This window comes from Colobus angolensis, unplaced genomic scaffold (genome assembly GCF_000951035.1).
Source record: "Colobus angolensis palliatus isolate OR3802 unplaced genomic scaffold, Cang.pa_1.0 Scaffold28, whole genome shotgun sequence".
Lineage (NCBI taxonomy): Eukaryota > Metazoa > Chordata > Mammalia > Primates > Cercopithecidae > Colobus > Colobus angolensis.
Genome location: NW_012116043.1, coordinates 5,088,970 through 5,106,723, shown reverse-complemented (window position 1 = coordinate 5,106,723; position 17,754 = coordinate 5,088,970). Strand labels below are relative to the sequence as shown.

Genomic DNA, 17,754 nt, shown 5'->3' with positions numbered 1-17,754 from the left:
CCCCTCCCCAACCTCCCTGGGACTCACCTGCCCATTGAAGGTCATGCCCTCCTGGGACTTGATGAAGTCCCCATAGGCAAGGTTGGCTCGCTGAATCACTGTGGCAACCGCCTCCTGGTACTGGGGGGAGGAGGTGGCCAGCAGGGGGAGGGCAGCCAGGGGAATGTGGTCCTGACTGCTGGACAGACAGCCTTCGTCATGGCTGTAGGGGCTGAGGCTGGGGAGAGGGGCCAGTCAAGAGAGGGCAGGCGGCTCCAGCTCAGCCCAAAGGGCCCCTCTCCCCTGACCTGAGTCTCAGCCATGGACTCAGCTCACGCTAGTGATAACCGTTCCTGGCCAGGCCCTGGGTAGGCCTGGGGGACCACGGTGAGTAAGACCCCATGTCTCAGAGGCAGGCCAATATCCCCACATTACACATTTGGAAACGAAGGCTCAGCCATGGGCCCAGCCCTCCTGGGACTTGAGGCTTAGCCTGCATGTATATGTTTGGGCACCTCCAGGTAGAAGGGGCTGGCTGGTGGGTCTGGACATTGGGGCAGGAGTCCTGAAACTGGGGAGCCACCTGAGGCCCAGGGGTGGGAGGAGGACAGTGCACAGCCGGAGGCTGCAGTCAAGGGCAGATGCCACTCACTTGGAGACTAGGGCAAAGGCGTCAGAGCAGACGGGCGGGCAGGGCACCAGGCGGATGGCAAGGCGGCCCAGGGTGCTGGGGTAGTGCACGCGCATGACGGTGTCGAACACGTTGGCGATGGTGTTGGCATCACCCTTCTTGGAACTGGGGTCCCCGGCGCCCGTGTCCAGGATGGTGCCTCCGTGCAGCACCAGTAGCAGCACGTGGATCTTGGAGGGCGGTGCAGCCAGTGGCTGGCTAACCTCGTCCTGCATGGGTTGGGGGGGCAGTGTCAGCTCCCCAGGGAACCCAGCTCCTTGCTGAGGCCCCTCTGTCACCCTTGGTGGGGGTGTGCCTGTTGCACACAGCCCAACTGTTCCCTCTGAGAACCCCAGTTGGTTATTCAGTCCTGGGGTCTGGGGTTTGGCTGCCTTAACCCCTCCCCTGGAACCCTTGCTGGGACTGGAGCCTGGAGGAGGAGTCAGGGAGGTGGGCCTGTCCACTCCTCCTCCTGCAGCCCTGCCCCTGTCTGCCACCCTGACCAGGGGTGCAGAGGCCATGGAGGGAGTCCATTCCTTTGAGAGCATGAGCTCTACTTCCTTCAGGGAGCCCAGGCAGTGGCTTCTGGGGCTTCCAGCTTTAAGGGGAGGCAGAGGCTCAGCCTGGTCTTGGCCTTGGGGGCTGCCTGCCCTGTATATGTCTGTCTTGGCGTGAGCAGACAGGGCCACCACCAGCTCAAAGTTACAGAGATCACCTGAGAATGGCCGGGGTCAGGGCATCCACAGCCTGGGTGGGTGGCAACCCTAGCCCCTCTGTCTGCAGCTCTGACCTCTCCCCCAAGCTACACAGGGCCTCCTCCCCAGGCCCCCACCCTAAGGCCCTGCCATTCCTGGCCTCTCTCTAAGACCAGGGTCTCCAAAAGGAGAGGCGTCCTGGTGGGGATGGAGCCCCAGCACCTTAGAGAGGAGGCCGATCAGATTTCGAGAGGTAATGACACCACCTTCCTGGAGGCCAGGCCTGCCTGTGAGGTCAAGGTGAGACCCTAGACCTGCACACCTGTGTAAGGGCTACAGACTGCTCCAGGCTAGGGGACTGGGCTAATATCACACGGCGTGTCAGTGCTAGGCCGGACTGGAACCTGAAGCCTCTGCCACAACTCAGCACTCTCCTGCCAGGCCAGGCTGTGGCCTTGTCCCCAGAGGTCACCCTCCCCTGCCCCAAGCTTCTGGTATGTGACCGGAGGATAGCAGCAGGGCCAGGGCCCGAGAGGGGCCACTGATAAGTACTTGCTGTGTCCATATGATGTCTGGGGTGTGGGGGCAGGGAAGGGAGCTGAAGGGAGAGTCCTGCCTCCAAGAACCCGAGGAGACAGACCAAGGAGCCAAAGCCATCTAGAGGGCCTATGGTGGGGACAGCTGGCCCTGAACTGGCCATGGGGTAGGGGTAGCACCAGGACCCAGGTGCCAACACAGAGGTTGGGTGGGTGGGGAGGGTAGGGGCTGGACCCAGGACTTAAGAGGCTACCAGGTGGCTGGGAGCAGTGGCTTGAGCCTGTAATCCCAGCACTTTGGGAGGTCGAGGCAGGCAGATCACTTGAGGCCAGGAGTTTGAGACCAGCCTGACCAACATAGCAAAACCCCGTTTCTACCAAAAATACAAAAATTAGCCAGGCATGGTTGTGCACATCTGTAATCCCAGCTACTCGGAAGGCTGAGGCAGGAAAATCATTTGTACCCAGGAGGCAGAGGTTGCAGTGAGCCAAGATCGCGCCACTGCACTGCAAACTGGGTGACAGAGTGAGTCCTGTCTCAAAAAAAAAAAAAAAAGAAAAAAAAGTGGCCACCAGGAAGGGCAAGGGAATGGATGGGCTGGGCCAGGAGCCACTGAGCAGCAGGAAGCCTGGTGGGTGCTGCTGAGCTGGAGGAGGAAGGCTGGGCTGCCCTCACCCCAGGAGGAGCCACGGGGCTTCCCTCTTCTTCCCAGGGGCCAGCGCAGGACCGACACTTGTCCTCACATGGGGACTAGCCACCACTGGTTGGCCTGGACACAAACACACTCAGCCCAGGGCAGAGGGGGCCACCAACTGCCCAGAACACAGGGCAGGAGGGAACAACATAAGCCCTATCGGGCTTTGACAAGGGTTTTATTTGCAGTCCATTGAGGCAAAGGGTTTATGGAAGAAATGTCTTATGCAGCCTCCAGGACAAGGAGGTGATGTCCAGTGGTACTGAGTCACCAGGGGACGGGCAGGGCTTGGCACTGGGGGCTAAGAGAATCCTGCATAGGCCTATCTGACTGGGCTCAGTCCTGGAGACGACCCAGGGGCTCCCAGAGGCCCCTGGAACAGTCTCCCTACCACACTCAGCCTGCTTTCTCCAAGGGGACATCATACCTCAGCCCGAGACAGGGATTCACCCTGCCCCGGGCTCTAGTGGGGGCTGAGCCCCCTGCAGCTATAGAGGCATCCCCCTACTAGTGTCTCCGCAAGGCCAGGAGCAAGGGCTCCGGTTTGGGGGTTCTTGCAAGCAAATGGATTTGGCTTTGGATGGCGGTGCCCCAGAATCAGTGCTGGGTTCTGAACACACACCCCAAGGCAGATCCAGAGCCCCAGGCCCCTTCTGCCCCTCCCCTGGGGGGGCGTCAGAGCTGTGTGTGCTGCAGGTGGGGAGGGGGCTCCGTTTGCTTATCTAGACATTAAGCAGCAATTGGAATCAACTCCCCTTATTCCATGACCCCTTCTAGAAAGCCCACCTTAGCGTCAGACTGCAAAGCAGAAAACCACAGGAGGGGGAGGCTGTGTAGATGTCCCTCCTCCTCCCCCAGACCCCCGGGGGCCCGAGTTCCCCACAGAAGTGGTGCTGCCTCCACCTTAGGCAGCTTGAGGCCAGAGCAGTGCGGTGACCGCAGGTGATGGTGGGACAGCCCAGCTCAGCCCTGGCTCCTGTCCCAGTGCAAACAGCTCTGACGGCCCGCAGGTGGAGGAGGATGGGGCGTGAACTCCCACAGAGAACCCCCGAAGCGGACACAGGTGCTCTACCAAGACAGCTTTATTGGACACACTGAGCTCCGCCTGCCTCCCGCGGGGCCATCTTGTCGGCCACGGCCACATCACTTCTGCCTAGACGACTGTCGCTTCCTCCCTTTTCGTCTTTTTATCTTCAGGGACAGCAGACAGGCTGGGCACAAGGTGAAGATCTTATTTTTGATCTGGAATTTACAAGTTTCTCATTTTACTTTCCCATGGGTGGAGCTTGGATAAGGTTTTCTCAGGGGTTGTCTGTAGTCCCTGGTTCTTGGGGACCTCAGAGACAGAGGGCGGCAGGCGCCTTCCTAGCAGGGCAGCAAAAAAGGAGGCCCAGGCCTCTCCCCGGACAGTACCCAGGCAGGTGTGGAGGTGAGGCTGCCAGGCCCAGAGTTCCACCTCTGTAGCCCCTCAGACTATTCCTCTGTGCCCTGCCCCTCCCTTGGCGGCCGTGCCCCTGTCCCTCTGACACCCGGGCACCCACCTCTATGATGTTCAGCTGCTCCACACTGGAGGCCACCCTGAACTCAGGGGTGCTCTGGCGGTACAGACCATCTGCAATAACACAGAAGCCGTGCTGTGAGCTAAGGGGCAGCCCAGCCTGGCCGACCGGACGGAGGCTGCAACCGTGACGAGGGGAGCTTGGGGGCCCCCAATCCCCATGTATGCCCAGCACTGTGCAGGAGCTGGGTCAGAAAGGAGGGGACTGAAGCCCTGCAGCTGCCCTCCCCAGGCTCTGCAGCACCCCCAGACCTGCTGACCTTGTGTGTCTTCCGGCTCTGGGCTCTCGATCTTGTCCATGAGGTCATTGGAACTCCACTTGGTGATGTCCTCGGGGAACATTTCCTCTGTGTCAGACAGGTCCTCTGGAGAGGAGAGAGGGAAACCCAGGTGGGACTGGGAACAGTGGGGAGGCCTGGCTTCCCGAGGTGGGGATGCCCCTGTGTACCCCTGTGTTTGGCTCTGCTCTGACCCTTCCTCAACAGGACGGCCGCACAGCCCCACACCTTAGGCTTCTTCCTGACCATTAAAAAAATAGTGGTAACATTCACATAAAAAAATTCACCATTTATAGAGTGGCATTTAGTATATTCACAATGCCGTGCAACCATCACCACTATCCAATTCCAGAACATCTTACTTCCCTAAATGGAAGCCCCATATCCGGGAGCAGTGAGTCCTCAGTCTTGCCTTCCTTAGTCCCTGGCCACCCCCAATCAATTTTCTGTCTCTACAGATTTGTCTATTACGGACATTTCCTATAAATGGAACCATACACTTGTGTCTGGCTTCTTGCACTCAGCATAGGGTTTCTGGGGTTCCTCTATGTTGTAGTGTGTGTCAGATGCTTCATTCCTTTTTATGGCTGAACCATAGTCCATTGCATGGACACACCAATTCTGTTTATCCACTCATCAGTTGATGTTCCTGTTTTTTTTTTTTTAAAAAAATGCTATATTGGCCGGGTGCAGTGGCTCATGCCTGTAATCCCAGGACTCTAGGAGGCTGAGGCAGGTGGACTGCTTGAGGTCAGGAGTACAAGATCAGCCTGACCAACATGGTGAAACCGCATGTCTACTAAAAATACAAAAATTAGCCAGGCATGGTGGTGTGCACCTGTAGTCCCAGCTACTCAGGAGGCTGAGGCAGGAGAATCACTTGAACCTGGGAGCCGGAGGTTGCAGTGAGCTGAGATTGTGCCGTTGCATTCCAGCCTGGGTAACAGAGCAAAACCCTTGTCTCAAAAAAAAAAAAGCTACATTTAGGCTGGGGGTGGTGGTTCACATCTGTAATCCCAACACTTTGGAAGGCCGAGTCAGGTGGATCACCTAAGGTCAGGAGTTCAAGACCAGCCTAGCCAACATGGTAAAACCCTGTCTCTACTAAAGATACAAAACTTAGCCAGTCATGGTGGCATGTTCCTGCAGTCCCAGCTTCTCAGGGGGCTGAGGCATGAGAATCACTTGAATCTGGGAGTCAGAGATTGCAGTGAGCCAAGATCACACCACTGCACGTCAGCCTGGGCAACAGAGCGAGACTCCATTTCAACAATAAATAAATAAATAAATAAAAATAAAAAATGCTACATTTACTTTATTCCATCTTCACCATTTTTTAAATTTCTTATATATTTTATTTTTTGAGGTCTTGCTTTGATGCCAAGGCTGTAGTGTAGTGGCACAGTCATAGCTTACTGTAGCCTCGACCTCCTGGGCTCAAGTCATCCTCCCATCTCAGCCTCCCGAGTACTTGGAACTACAGGCATGCACACTACACTTGGCTAATTTTTTTATTTTTATTTTTGTAGAGACAAGGTCTCTCTATGTTACCCTAGCTGGTCTTGAACTCCTGGGCTTAAGCGATCTCAAAGTGTCAGGATAACAGGCTTGAGCCACCGTATCCAGTTCCTGTTTTGTTAAATTGGCAAATAATCATAACTGTACATATTCATGGGGTACACAGTGATGTTTCTTTTTTTTTTTTTTTTGAGACGGAGTCTTGCTCTGCCGCCCAGGCTGGAGTGCAGTGGCCGGATCTCAGCTCACTGCAAGCTCCGCCTCCCAGGTTCACGCCATTCTCCTGCCTCAGCCTCCCGAGTAGCTGAGACTACAGGCGCCCACCGCCACGCCCGGCTAGATTTTTGTATTTTTAGTAGAGATGGGGTTTCACCGTGTTAGCCAGGATGGTCTCGATCTCCTGACCTCGTGATCCGCCCGTCTCAGCCTCCCAAAGTGCTGGGATTACAGGCTTGAGCCACCGCGCCCGGCCCACAGTGATGTTTCAATACACCAGTGTATGGTGATCAGATTAGGGTAATTAGCACATCCATCATGTCAAATATTTATCATTTCTTTGTGTTGGGAATGTTCAATTTCTATCTTCCAGCGATTTGAAACTATATATTACTGTGGTTTAAAAAAAATTTTTCTATGTTTGGTATTGACAGGGTTTCGCCATGTTGCCCAGGCTGGTCTCCAACTCCTGTGCTCAAGTGATCTACCTGCCTCAGCCTCCCAAAGTGCTGGGATTACGGTGTGAGCCACCCCGCCTGGCCTAATACATTACTGTTAACTCTAGTCATCCTGCAGTGTCACAGAACTAGAACTCACTCCTCCCATCTAGATATAATTTCATATCCTCTAACAGGTCTCTCCCTGTCCCTCCACAAAAGCACAGCTTCGGAAGTGCTGCTATGAACACCACCTCCAAGACTCCTGCTTCTGCTCCTCTGAGAACTTCTGCCCAGGACCACGAGGCTCGTGGCTACTGTCTGACTCTGGCACTCACTGGCCCTCCTCCAGCTCTGGATGGGCTCCTGGGCCCATTACCCCAGAACACTGCTGCCCTGGCACTTCCTGCTTTGCTGTCTCTTTTATAGCATTTTCTACGTTAAATATGTATTTTCCTCTCATCAGCGTCAGAGAGCCACCTGGGAGGGGTGAGATGCCAAGAGGCCCCTTCTCCATCCTGGGCAAGGCCCCTGGTGCAGAGGCCAGCTCAGGAGTCCCCAGCCACCATTCTAGGTCCTCCAGTCCCAGGGCCAAACCAGGCACCTTTCTTCTGCCTGGACACTGACTCCCCAGGTTCCTTCCCTTGATGGCAGCTGGCCAGTTAACCAAAATGCCACCTTATTTGGCTCCTGTGCCCCTCCAAGCCACAGTGGTGATATGAGATATGGTGCTGCCTGTGTCTGCTGAGTGCCTACGGGCTTGCCCCCGTCCCTTTCTGAGCCTCTGACTTGCTGTGTGAACTTCGGGCTGGCTCAGCCACTGGCTTGCAGAGGGACCTAAGCCCCCAACCCCTACACCTGCTGGCCCCTCCGGCTTCCTGGAGCGGAATGGCTGGGGCATGAAGTAGGCGAGCGCTGTATGCATGCCTCTTCTTGGCACAGGTGGTGCATCTGCTGTGTGGTCATGCACTTATTTTGGGACAAGTGGGAAAATGGGCACTTCACATGTTTTCTGCTTATTGCATTTCCTAAAGTGCCTACATTAGATGTGGTATTAATTTAATCAAGAAAAAATAAGGTAAGTACAAAAAATTAGAAAATTAAAAGAAGTTATGCTTCCATGGAAATAAATTCACATACGGAATAAAGCTGTAGTCTGATGGCGTATCCTTATTTGGGGTTTCAAGAGCGCAGTCCCCATTTGCCAGGCCCACAGCACATCCTGATATCAGGTTAGGGTAAGCCTGAGACCCCAGACTCAAGGGAACGAGATGACTTCATCTCATCCTCTGTGCACCGCCCCAAACACCATGGGAGTGCAGGAGTAGGGACCGGATATAGAACAGTAACAGGCAACACCCGTATCAGTCCACACCCACACCCTAAGCCCTTTCAGACCCCTCCACACCTCGCCCAGGAAGGCCCCAAGGACTGCAGGGTGCAGCCTGCCTACCGTGCGCATCGAAGAACTCGTCATCTGAGCTCTCGTCCGAGTCCCTGGCGATACTCTGCATCCTCCACTCCGAGATGCTGTGGCGGGAAGGACTCGCTGGAAGGCAAAACCTCAGAATGACTGCCAACTGGAGAGAAAGGGCCCAGAGGCTGCCCCAAGCTGGCAGGAGGCAGGGAGGGCAACCCACAGGCCTGACAGGCATCGCAGAGGCTGCCACAGGAGCCAGGAAGATTCCAAAGAGAATGAAGTGGGTAAATGAGTGAGGAGTGGCCTAGGCTCATCTCCTGTCTGCCTAGCACAAGGCAGTCGTGTCCTGGGGAGCATGTGTGGGGAAGAGCATGACCGACATAATCCCAGGACATGGGGTCAGACAGGCCTGGGTCCACTCCTGGGCCTCTGACCTGAGTCTGACCAAGAGCAAACTCCTGAAATTCGGCCACAGCAGGGCCCAGGCAGGAGATGAGTGAGCCAGGCCTGCCTGCTGGAGAAGCTGGCTGCACCCAGGATGCCTGGGTTGATCCTTTCTCTCAGGGTCTGAAGTCTCCCAGGGTCCCCATCAGGAGGGGTGGCCCCTCCACAGCGCTGGAGGAGCCCAGCCACCTCCACTGGCTCCTATGGGTAGCACTGTCTTCCCTGGGCATGGAGGGGAAGTGCTGGGCAGCCTGCTGGGGCAGGGCCCAGGCTTCCCCGTGTGGGAGGACTAGCCCAGGGCTCTGACTCCCTCTGGGCTTGGTGCCTCAATGTCCATGGGAAAGGACTCTGAGGAGGTGCAGTGATCCAGCAGTAGGTGGGGCTGCCTTGCGGTGAGGGACCTTGAGTGTGGATGGCAGGTGGCGCAGGGGCTCACCTCCCCGCTTGGATGACCGAGACGACTTGGAGGATGTGGACCACTGTTTCTTGAGGCCCCGCCCCACCAGGGGCTCCCCGTTGCTGCTGCTGGGCTCCGGAGGCTCCCCAGAGGCCTGGTCCGAGGCGGCTTCATGCTTGACGAGCTCAGTGGCCTCCTCACCATCCTCATTGAACTGGGCCATCTTACGGGAAAGCATGAGCTGCGCCTCCTTCTCCAGCTCCCGGATGTTCTCCATGCTCAGCCCATACCACTCGTCCTGCCAGCACCAGGCCTGCCGGTGAGCCCGCACCATCACCCTCCGTAGTCCTGTGCCCCACAGGGATTGGAGAGGGAGAGAGACGAGGGAAGGAGGTCAGTGCAGGAGCCTGCACGGAGGTGTGGGCCCAGGCAGGGGCTTTGGGAGGCTGCACCCATGTTGCAGGTCAGACTAAAGTCACTGCCTGTCTGTGCCTCACTTTCCCCATTTGTAAAATAAGGGGACTGGCTCACAGATGTTCTCACAAGCTCATAGTGGTTCTAATAATTAGAGTGGAGGGGCCTCCCAAAGCCATGTGTCCGGTCAGAAGCCATAGTTGGAAGGGTGCAGTGGCTCATGCCTGTAATCCCAACACTTTGAGAGGATGAGGTGGGAGGACAGCTTGAGCCCAAGAGTTCAAGATCAGCCTGGGCAATGAAGCAAGACCCTGTCTCTATAAAAAAAAAATTTTTTAAATTAGCCAGGCGTGCTGGTGTGTGCTTGTAGTCCCAGCTACTCTAGAGGCCGAGGTGGGAGGATCACTTGAGCCCAGGAGTTTAAGCCTGCAGTAAGCTATGATTGTGCCACTGCATTCCAGCCTGGATAACAGAGTGGGACCCTATCTCTAAATAGATAAATAAATAAGAAGCCACAGTTAATTTTCTGGGAGTTTCCTGCCACAGGGGAGGTAGAATAGGACTTCCTGAGAGTCTCCTGTCTCAGTGTCTGGTATATTTTTCCTGTTGAATTTCCCATGGAAAATCCAGTTCGAGTTCAAACTGGGTTGGTTCTCCTTTTCTTTTGTTTTTTAAAACATGCTTTTGGTAGAATATATTATGCGCGTGAGATATATAAGAATATATTATACATATAAATTAAGATGTAGAATAACGTAAAAAATATATACCTTTTAAAGTGTAAACAACAATTAAAGGGCCAGGCATGGTAGCTCACACCTGTAATCCCAGCACTTTGGGAGGCTGAGGTGAGAGCATGACTTGAGGCCAGGAGTTTCAGACCAGCCTGGGCAACATAGGGAGATCCCCCATCTCTACCAAAAAAGACAACAACAACAACAAAATAGCCAGGCATGGTGTTGTGCGTCTGTGGTCCCAGCTACTTGAGAGGTAGAGGTGGGGGGATGGCTTGAGCCCAGGAGTTTAAGGCTGCAGTGAGCCATGATCATGCCACTGCACTCCAGCCTGGGTGACAGAGTAAGACCCTGTTTCAAAATAGTAATAATAATAATAATAGAATTATAAAGATTAAAAGCAGACTGGGGATTGCCTTGGGCCAGGGTGGGATGGGGATGACGTGAAATGGGAACAAAGGATCTTCTGGGGTGATGAATGCTCTGAAGTTGTGCCCAGCTGTGAATATATTAAAACTTACCAAACTGTTATCTTACAATGAGTGAATCATATGGTATCTAAAATTATGCCTCAATAAAGCTGTTTAAAAAACATTAAAAAGCAATGAGACATCCACATCCACAGCCCCGGCGAAGGAACACACCATCAGCAGCGACGGAGCCCTCCACTCTCCCGGTCCCTGACAGTCGGGCCCGAAGTTTGCTTGTCATGTGCTTTGCCTTCTGGTCTCAGCACACAGATGTGTTTTCCTGCACACTGTATCAGGCTGGTGTGGCTGTTGCTGAATTTCGCAGCTATGTGTCACGCTGTATTTTTCTGCCACTTGCTTCCCTGGGTGAGTTTTGTCCATGGATGTGCGCGTGGGGGCTTTGGCTCATCAAGCTGGGACCGTGTGGCATCCGTGTGTGTGTGAAATGCCACATTTCATTGATTCCTTTTCCTGCCAATGGGCTTTTGGCTAATTTGCATTGTTTCTCCATTTTGCTTTCACAAACCTGCTGCTCTGAACATTCCAGAACAGGCATGGGGATTTCTCCAGGGGACAAACCCGGGAGAAGCAATCTCAGGGCATGTACCCCTGCCTCCCCTAGAGCATGCTGAGCGGCTTTGCGAGCAGTTGGGCCACACCAGCCTCCCAGGCTGGTCTCCTGTGCACCCTCTTTTCCTGCCTCCTCACTTCCCACCTCTGGCTTTGCTGAGTCTTCCTTTCTAAATCTCATCCATTCTTAAAGACATCTCTGTGGGATGGAGTCCTGTGTCCCCTGCCAAGTCCCAGGGGGGCCTCAGGCGTGGCACACTGAAGAGCCTTGGTTTCCTTTTCTGGCACTGTCTGCTGGCCTCACAGGGCTGCCGGGAAGGGCCGCATCCCTTGCTCTACCCTATATAGGGAAATGCCTCCTCCTGGGATGAACGGAAGGGCTGGGACATGCACGACATCTGGGGCCAGGCAGTAATGAGGACAGCTGAGAGCTGTCCCAACTCCCAGGAGTCACCTCCTCAAGGTCCCCAAGAAGCTCAGCTCAGCTCACATGAGTTCATGAGATCATCCCCGTGATATTATAGGACTAGTGCTCACAGTTGTCATCAAGCCCCACCTATGTGCCACACCCCATCTTCGGTTCTGAACTCACGGTCTCAGCCCACAACAGTCCGATAGAATTGGTGTCATTACACCCATTTTACAGAAGATAAAAGCAAAGCTCAGTGAGGCTGAGAGACCACAGAACCACTACGTGTGAGTCAGGCCTGGACTCTAAAGTTGTCTTCTTTCTTCCCACCAGCCACAAGTTCCTGCTTTCTGAGGGGAGAACTGACTTTCAGGGAGCAGGGGAGTCTCTGCAGCTTGGCCAGGATCTCAGCTGCTGCGTAGGGCTGGGGAGGGTCAACGGGACCCACAGAGCCGGAGTGCCAGGAGCTGCAGCCTTAGTAGGTCTGCTGGGTGTCCTGTGCAGGGCTGAACCTAGAGAAGCCTTGAGGAGAGAACCCTCAAGTCACCAGCCCTGATGTATTCAGGTTCCTGAGGTCGAGAAGGGCGGTAGGGGACGCCTTGCCCAGGATCGGTGAGCCCCTCCCAGTCCTGCCCATATGCTCCTCCACTCCTCATATTCCCTGGGAAGTGTGAACCACCATTCCCATTTTGGGACTTCAGCACTAGGGTTGCAGGTCCCAGTCTGTGAGCCCTGGGTAACGGAGAGAGGCAGGTTTGGGCCAATCTAAGCTCCCAAGGGGTTAGAGAGATGGATTGCAGGAATGCATCCCTCTCAATGGATGAGATAGCTTCTTTCTCTTCCTGCCACCTCTCCCAGCTGCTGACGGACACTGCGGTAGCCCTTCTGGAAAAAGAATGGTGGACAATGTGTCTGAGGGTTTTGCCCTGGGGATGGAGGTGGTGACATCATCACACCCGTCGAGGCCCTGTCCACGTCTCTGTTTCTCCAAATGGAAGACCGTGTCCTCAGACCCCAACCCTTTTGGGTACACACCCAACCTTCCCTTGGGGTCGCAGCCTCAACACTGAACATGGCTGTCTAGTGAGATACCCTCCTTGCTGATGCTAAGAACAGGAGGGTGTTAATTCAGGACGAGGGTGGCTGGGATGGGAGGCAGATCTCGTTCAGCCCGTGTTGGGTCTCTGCTTCCTCCTGCATAAGTGGGGTGACAATGCCTACCCTCATGGGTCATCATGAGCCTGTGTCACAAGCGTGATGTGTACTGTCAACAGTGTGGCTCTGTTCATTCTTAAATTAAGTCACCCTTGCTCATGGCATCACAAGGTGTCTGGCTGGGGTGCCTTTTGAATCATGGGCCTCAGGGACTGGAACCAGCCCTTGGACTGACGTCATGTTATAACCTCGGCAGAGTGGGGCTGAGGGCTCTAGGTGAGGAAATGGCACTTACTGCACCAGGACACCCAGGCCATCTGCTGTCTACCTGTTCCATGGGCACCTACTCTGGCTAGGCTGGTGTGGGTGTGAAGGCCCCTAGGAAGTCTGAGACACCCTGCTCCTGGGAGCTTCCAGCCCAAAGAGGGAGGCTGAGCTGTGGCCCTGGGTTCTGGGCCTCCTCAAGTAGAGGAAACAAAGGCCTGGGAGCCCAGAGGCCCAGGTGAGCAGCAAGGAAGCTGTCCCCAGGGGCTTCTCAGACCTGTGGAGTGTGGGCTACACTTTATCAAATGCGAACCAGGTCAGGAATGTCTGGGGGCAGTGCCTACGGCTTCTTCATCCAGTAACACGTACTGCTTGTCTCTGCAGGTGCTCGTAGGTATTCATGGATGCCCAAGATAACACATGGTTGCGGAGCAGTGGGGAAGCTGGACATGGGCTTTGGTGTCACCTTCCCAGAACAACAGAAATGCAGACTCCCAGGCAGACATGCAGAGAGAGGAGGCAGACAGGCAGGTGACAGGAGACAGAGGGGTTGGGTAGCCCGGCCACTGCCCACCCGGAACGGGGTGTGCTCACCGGTGTCATGGATGAACCTCTCGATCTTGGACTGCATGCCCCAGTAGCGGAACTCCACCTTGCAGAGCTTGTATGCACACATGATGGGGAAGACCTGCTTCTTGTACTCCTCGATCCAGTTGTCTGACAGGGGCCCCCGCTGGGTCTTGGTTGACTGGAACAGTTTGGGGTCCTCTTCTGTCTTATACTCGTTGTGGGGCACAGGGTCTTTGACAATGTCGATGAAGTCTGTGGGAAAACCCTTAGAGTGGCCACTTCAGCCCTGACCTCAACCTCCACCCACATCTCCTCTCCGTGTTCCTCCACCCCCAAATCCTCCCAGGATTCTGGGCCTTGCCCTGCCAGAGGGACTCTGAGGAGTAAGGATCATGTTCTGGGCAGCTCTGACCTCAATATACTTGACAATGGGGCTTGCAGTTTCCTTGGTGCATTCATTCATTCAGACAGGGGTCTTGCTATGTTGCCCAGGCTCAAGCACTCCTCCCACCTCAGCCTCCCAAAGTGCTGAGATTACAGGTGTAAGCCAATGCACCTGGTCCCTTGTTGCCTTTTCAAGTCATTTCAGCAAAACCCATGTTCTGAGTGCACTACCTCTTGGCAAAGCAGATAAATAAGGCAGTGAGGAAACACTGGGGAGATGAATTTCCATGAAGAATATGGGGTGTGAGGAACAGAAGAGAAGGCTGGGAAAAGCTTCCCACGAAGATGGTGTTTCAGCCAGAGGGGTGGAATCGAGAGGTCAAGAATGTCCCAGTAGCACTGGCCCTTGAACAAGAGGTGGGGGGTTCTGGGGAAGGAACCACCAGGGTGTCTGCGTGGGGAGAAGGATGGCAGTGGTCACAGAGCAATGGGAATGCTCTGGACATGCTGGCCATTTCTCTCCAAGCTAGGAGCCCAGTTAGTGCCCTGAGGGCCAAGTGGACCCAGGTATAGGTCTGAGGCTGAGAGGGACGCAGGCAGGCCGACCTGTTGGAAAAGCCTTCCTGGACAGAGACCAGAAGAGATGTCTGAAGAAGCCTACAGGGGGTGTCTGGCCAAGCTTGCTCTGGGCTGGGCCTGAGAGCAGGGGCAGATGCCACAGAGGTAGGAGTGCAGAAAACAGGGTTAGGGGCTGACAGGACCTGGTGATGGTGACAAGAAGAGGGGTGATGGCTCTGGGCAGGACGTAGGCCAGGCCACTTATGATCACAGGCTTCCCCTCCACAGGGGCATCTCAGAGCCCTCCCATGGCCTCCTCCCACGGCGGAGGCAGAGCCCTCCTGTGTGCTCACTCCTGAGGCACATGTGTGTTGGACAGGACTGGAGCACTCACTGGGTGAGAAAGAGCTCTAGGAAAGGGTGTGTGGCTCACAGAGCCCTTTTTTATGGTTGGGTCAGCTCTAGCCAGGCCCTTGGCTACCTCATTTTCTCCAATGCACGGGCCCCTCTGTATCCAGGCTGCAGACTGCAGACACTGACATCAGCTCCACCAAAACCAGAAGGGTCAGGAGTGAGTCTGAGAACCATAGAATGCCAGGAGGGATGAGCGCTCTTCCCGGAGCAGACCACATGCCCTGCCCATGCGGGCTGGCACAGGAAATGTCACAGAGACTTAGGACCCATGGCAGCTGGCCTCAGAGGGAGCCTGCACAGCTCTGGCAGTGTCAGGGCTGCCTGCTATGGGAAGAGCTATGTACCCCCCCAACCCCAATTCCTATGCTGAAGTATTAAACCCAGTGCCTCAGAATGTGATCTTATCTAGAGATAAGGTTTTCAAAGAGGTAATCAAGTTAAAAGTAAGGCCATTAAGGTGGGTCCTAATCTAGTATGACTGGTGTTCTTACAAGAAAAGGAGACACAGAGGCAGACAGACACAGAGGGGAGTGACCATGTGGCGACCGAGGCAGAGATTGAGGGATGCTTCTACAAGTCAAGGAGCACCAAGGACTGCCGGCAAGCACAGACACTGAAGGGGCCTGAACAGAGTCTCCCCCAGGGGGAAAAGCCCACACGCTGTGATCTCAGACTTCTGGCCTCCAGAGCCCTAAGAGAATAACTGTGTGTTGTACAAGCCACTCGTGCTATGATGCTTTGTTCGGCAGACCCAGGAAATCCCAGCAGAGGTAGGGGGTTGGGCCTGGAGCAGCTCCTGGGGCATGGACACCCACCCCCAACCTGGCATGTCCTGCTGAGATGCCTCCACGGTGACTTGGGCCTTGCACTCAGAGGTTGCAGGAGGGTGGCTGCTGAGCTGCACTGCCCCACATATGTGTTTTGTTTGACTGGCATAAATTTATTTACAAAGATTTCTAATTGGTCGCTAACATTTAGTATTGGGAGATTTCTCATGAAAATCCTTATCACTGGCTTCTCTTGAAAGTGAAGATCTAACAAATGGGGCCTATTCCCTGCATGTCACTGTCATCTGGAGGCAGTGGGTAGGGCATCCACCATCAGGAGGTCATAGACCCCATCGTGTGCCGGGGGCACTTGTGCATGGCTGTCAGCTAGAGATGGATCCCCAAGTACACGTGTACTTCTGGGGAGTAGGGTTCCCTAAAAGGGATGGAGGGAAGTGACTGTGGGGGCTCTGGGTAGAAAAGGCACTTGGACTTGGTGTATACGTCAGGAGAATGGGGCTGAGGAGGCCTGTCCTGCCTCCCCCATGGGCCCCATGCTTGCTCCAACTCTGATCTGCCTGCCCAAGACAGGGCCAGGTCTGGAGTCTACCAGGTGTGGGGAAAAGGGGCAGGACAAGAGGGGCCTGTGGGTAGGAAATCCAGAGTACAGCCCTGTGGGGCTCTGCCCTTCCTGGTTACCGATTGTCAGCTGGTTCTTTTCCACAGGAGAGAGGTTGAACACGTCGGGGTTTTCTCCAGCATCAGTTTTATAAAAGGTTTCAATGTCGATGGAGAATTTCTCCACGAAAGGGCAGGTGAACCTGTGCGGGAAGGAAAGCATCCATCAGGACCTGTCCTTGGAGAGGCCCAGTGTCTGGTCAGGGCCTGTTGACCCACTGGGTAGGAGTGGAGCCAGTGAGCGGGCATAGAAGGAGGGTGGAGGGCAGCCAAGACTCGCCTGCCCTGTCCACCTCTTGGACCGCCACTTTGTCCCAAGAACAGCCAGGATGGGGGCAGGGAAGGATTTAGGGGGAGAGGAAGACAGTGCATCTTTGGTGGCTTCTAGAAGCCCCATGTCCAATGTCCACAGCATGGCAGGAACACAGGAACAGCTATGGCAGTGGAGGAAGCTGGGGTGCTCCATGGGGCATGCCACCCCTAGTTCCCAAGAAGCCAGCTCTGGCAATGGGGGAATAGCCTCTCTCTAGGCTGGAGATGAGCTTAGAGGGGAAAGTACTACTGGGAAGAGGAACAAGCTCTGTGGATCCCTAAGTAAGCTCCAGGTGCCTACCAGTGTGGGGAAGGGAGCCCCAGGAGATTTGTGGGGACCCTACCTGCTCAGCAGTAGGCAGCTGATGGGACCAGCCCCCATCTATCCAACTCAGCAGTGCTGAGCTACACACTGGGGGACACAGAGTGAAGAACCCTCTGCCGGGGGATCCCAAGGACAGCCCTGCTCAGCATGGGATGTGGGACAACACTGTCACAGCAGCTGAAGGTCTCCAAGTTGGAAGGGACCTCTGTGTCATCTGGTCTACCCTCAGTTTCTTTCCAGCAGGCTGTCTCGGCCTTCTTAGGGAGCCTGAAGTGGGTTTATATTCCCTGCATCTTCTGGGATGGCAAAGGAGTCTCCAACAGCCCTCACTTGACTCATGCCTTCATGGCCTCCACATGTGAGGAGTCAGGAGGCATTTAGGGGTGTATCCTTCCCTCTCTTGCCTGTGCCTGCTCTGGGTGACCTTCGGGGCACCTGTATGGAACAAAGCCTGGGCTCCCTGGGGTTATGGGGTGTTGAGCCTGCTTGAAGGCTGATCCCATCCCCTGGATCTATGCCACAAGGCTGCTTCCTGCCAGATGGCATGTGGAGATGGGAGGCACATGGAGGCCAAAGCAGGCGCACCTGGTTCGGGTGTAGGGGTAGGCATTCCAGGACTCCTCCACCACCCGCAGGGCTGCCTTGGGCAGGATGGAGCGGAACCAGCTGGGGATGTGCATGCCCACATGATACACCTTGTGTGTGTACTGCCCAGAGCCGCCTGGGCCATCTGTGTACGGCCGGTTCTCCAGGATCTCCACGCCGCTGCCTTCACCATATGTCTCGTTACGGCTCTTCTTCTGTGGGGACAAAAGCACCTGCAATGTGTGTGGGGCCAGAGCACTTTTCAGGAGGGAAGGGGCACAGGAGACTGGGCCCAGGGGTGT

General features: G+C 55.1%; 1 protein-coding gene across 1 annotated transcript in view; it reads right to left on the bottom strand.

Annotated features, from left to right (window-relative positions):
• The window catches only part of PITPNM2 (phosphatidylinositol transfer protein, membrane-associated 2), a 94,067-nt gene that overhangs the window by 13,592 nt on the left and 62,721 nt on the right, over positions 1–17,754 (bottom strand). Inside the window, exons 3-11 of the mRNA XM_011948470.1 lie at positions 17,453–17,667; positions 16,252–16,373; positions 13,454–13,681; positions 8,883–9,191; positions 8,036–8,131; positions 4,394–4,498; positions 4,117–4,187; positions 632–879; positions 28–217 (exon numbers count right to left, since the gene is read on the bottom strand). Of these exons, the coding sequence (XP_011803860.1) occupies positions 28–217; positions 632–879; positions 4,117–4,187; positions 4,394–4,498; positions 8,036–8,131; positions 8,883–9,191; positions 13,454–13,681; positions 16,252–16,373; positions 17,453–17,667 (1,584 nt within the window). The remainder of the gene's footprint in view (positions 1–27; positions 218–631; positions 880–4,116; positions 4,188–4,393; positions 4,499–8,035; positions 8,132–8,882; positions 9,192–13,453; positions 13,682–16,251; positions 16,374–17,452; positions 17,668–17,754) is intronic.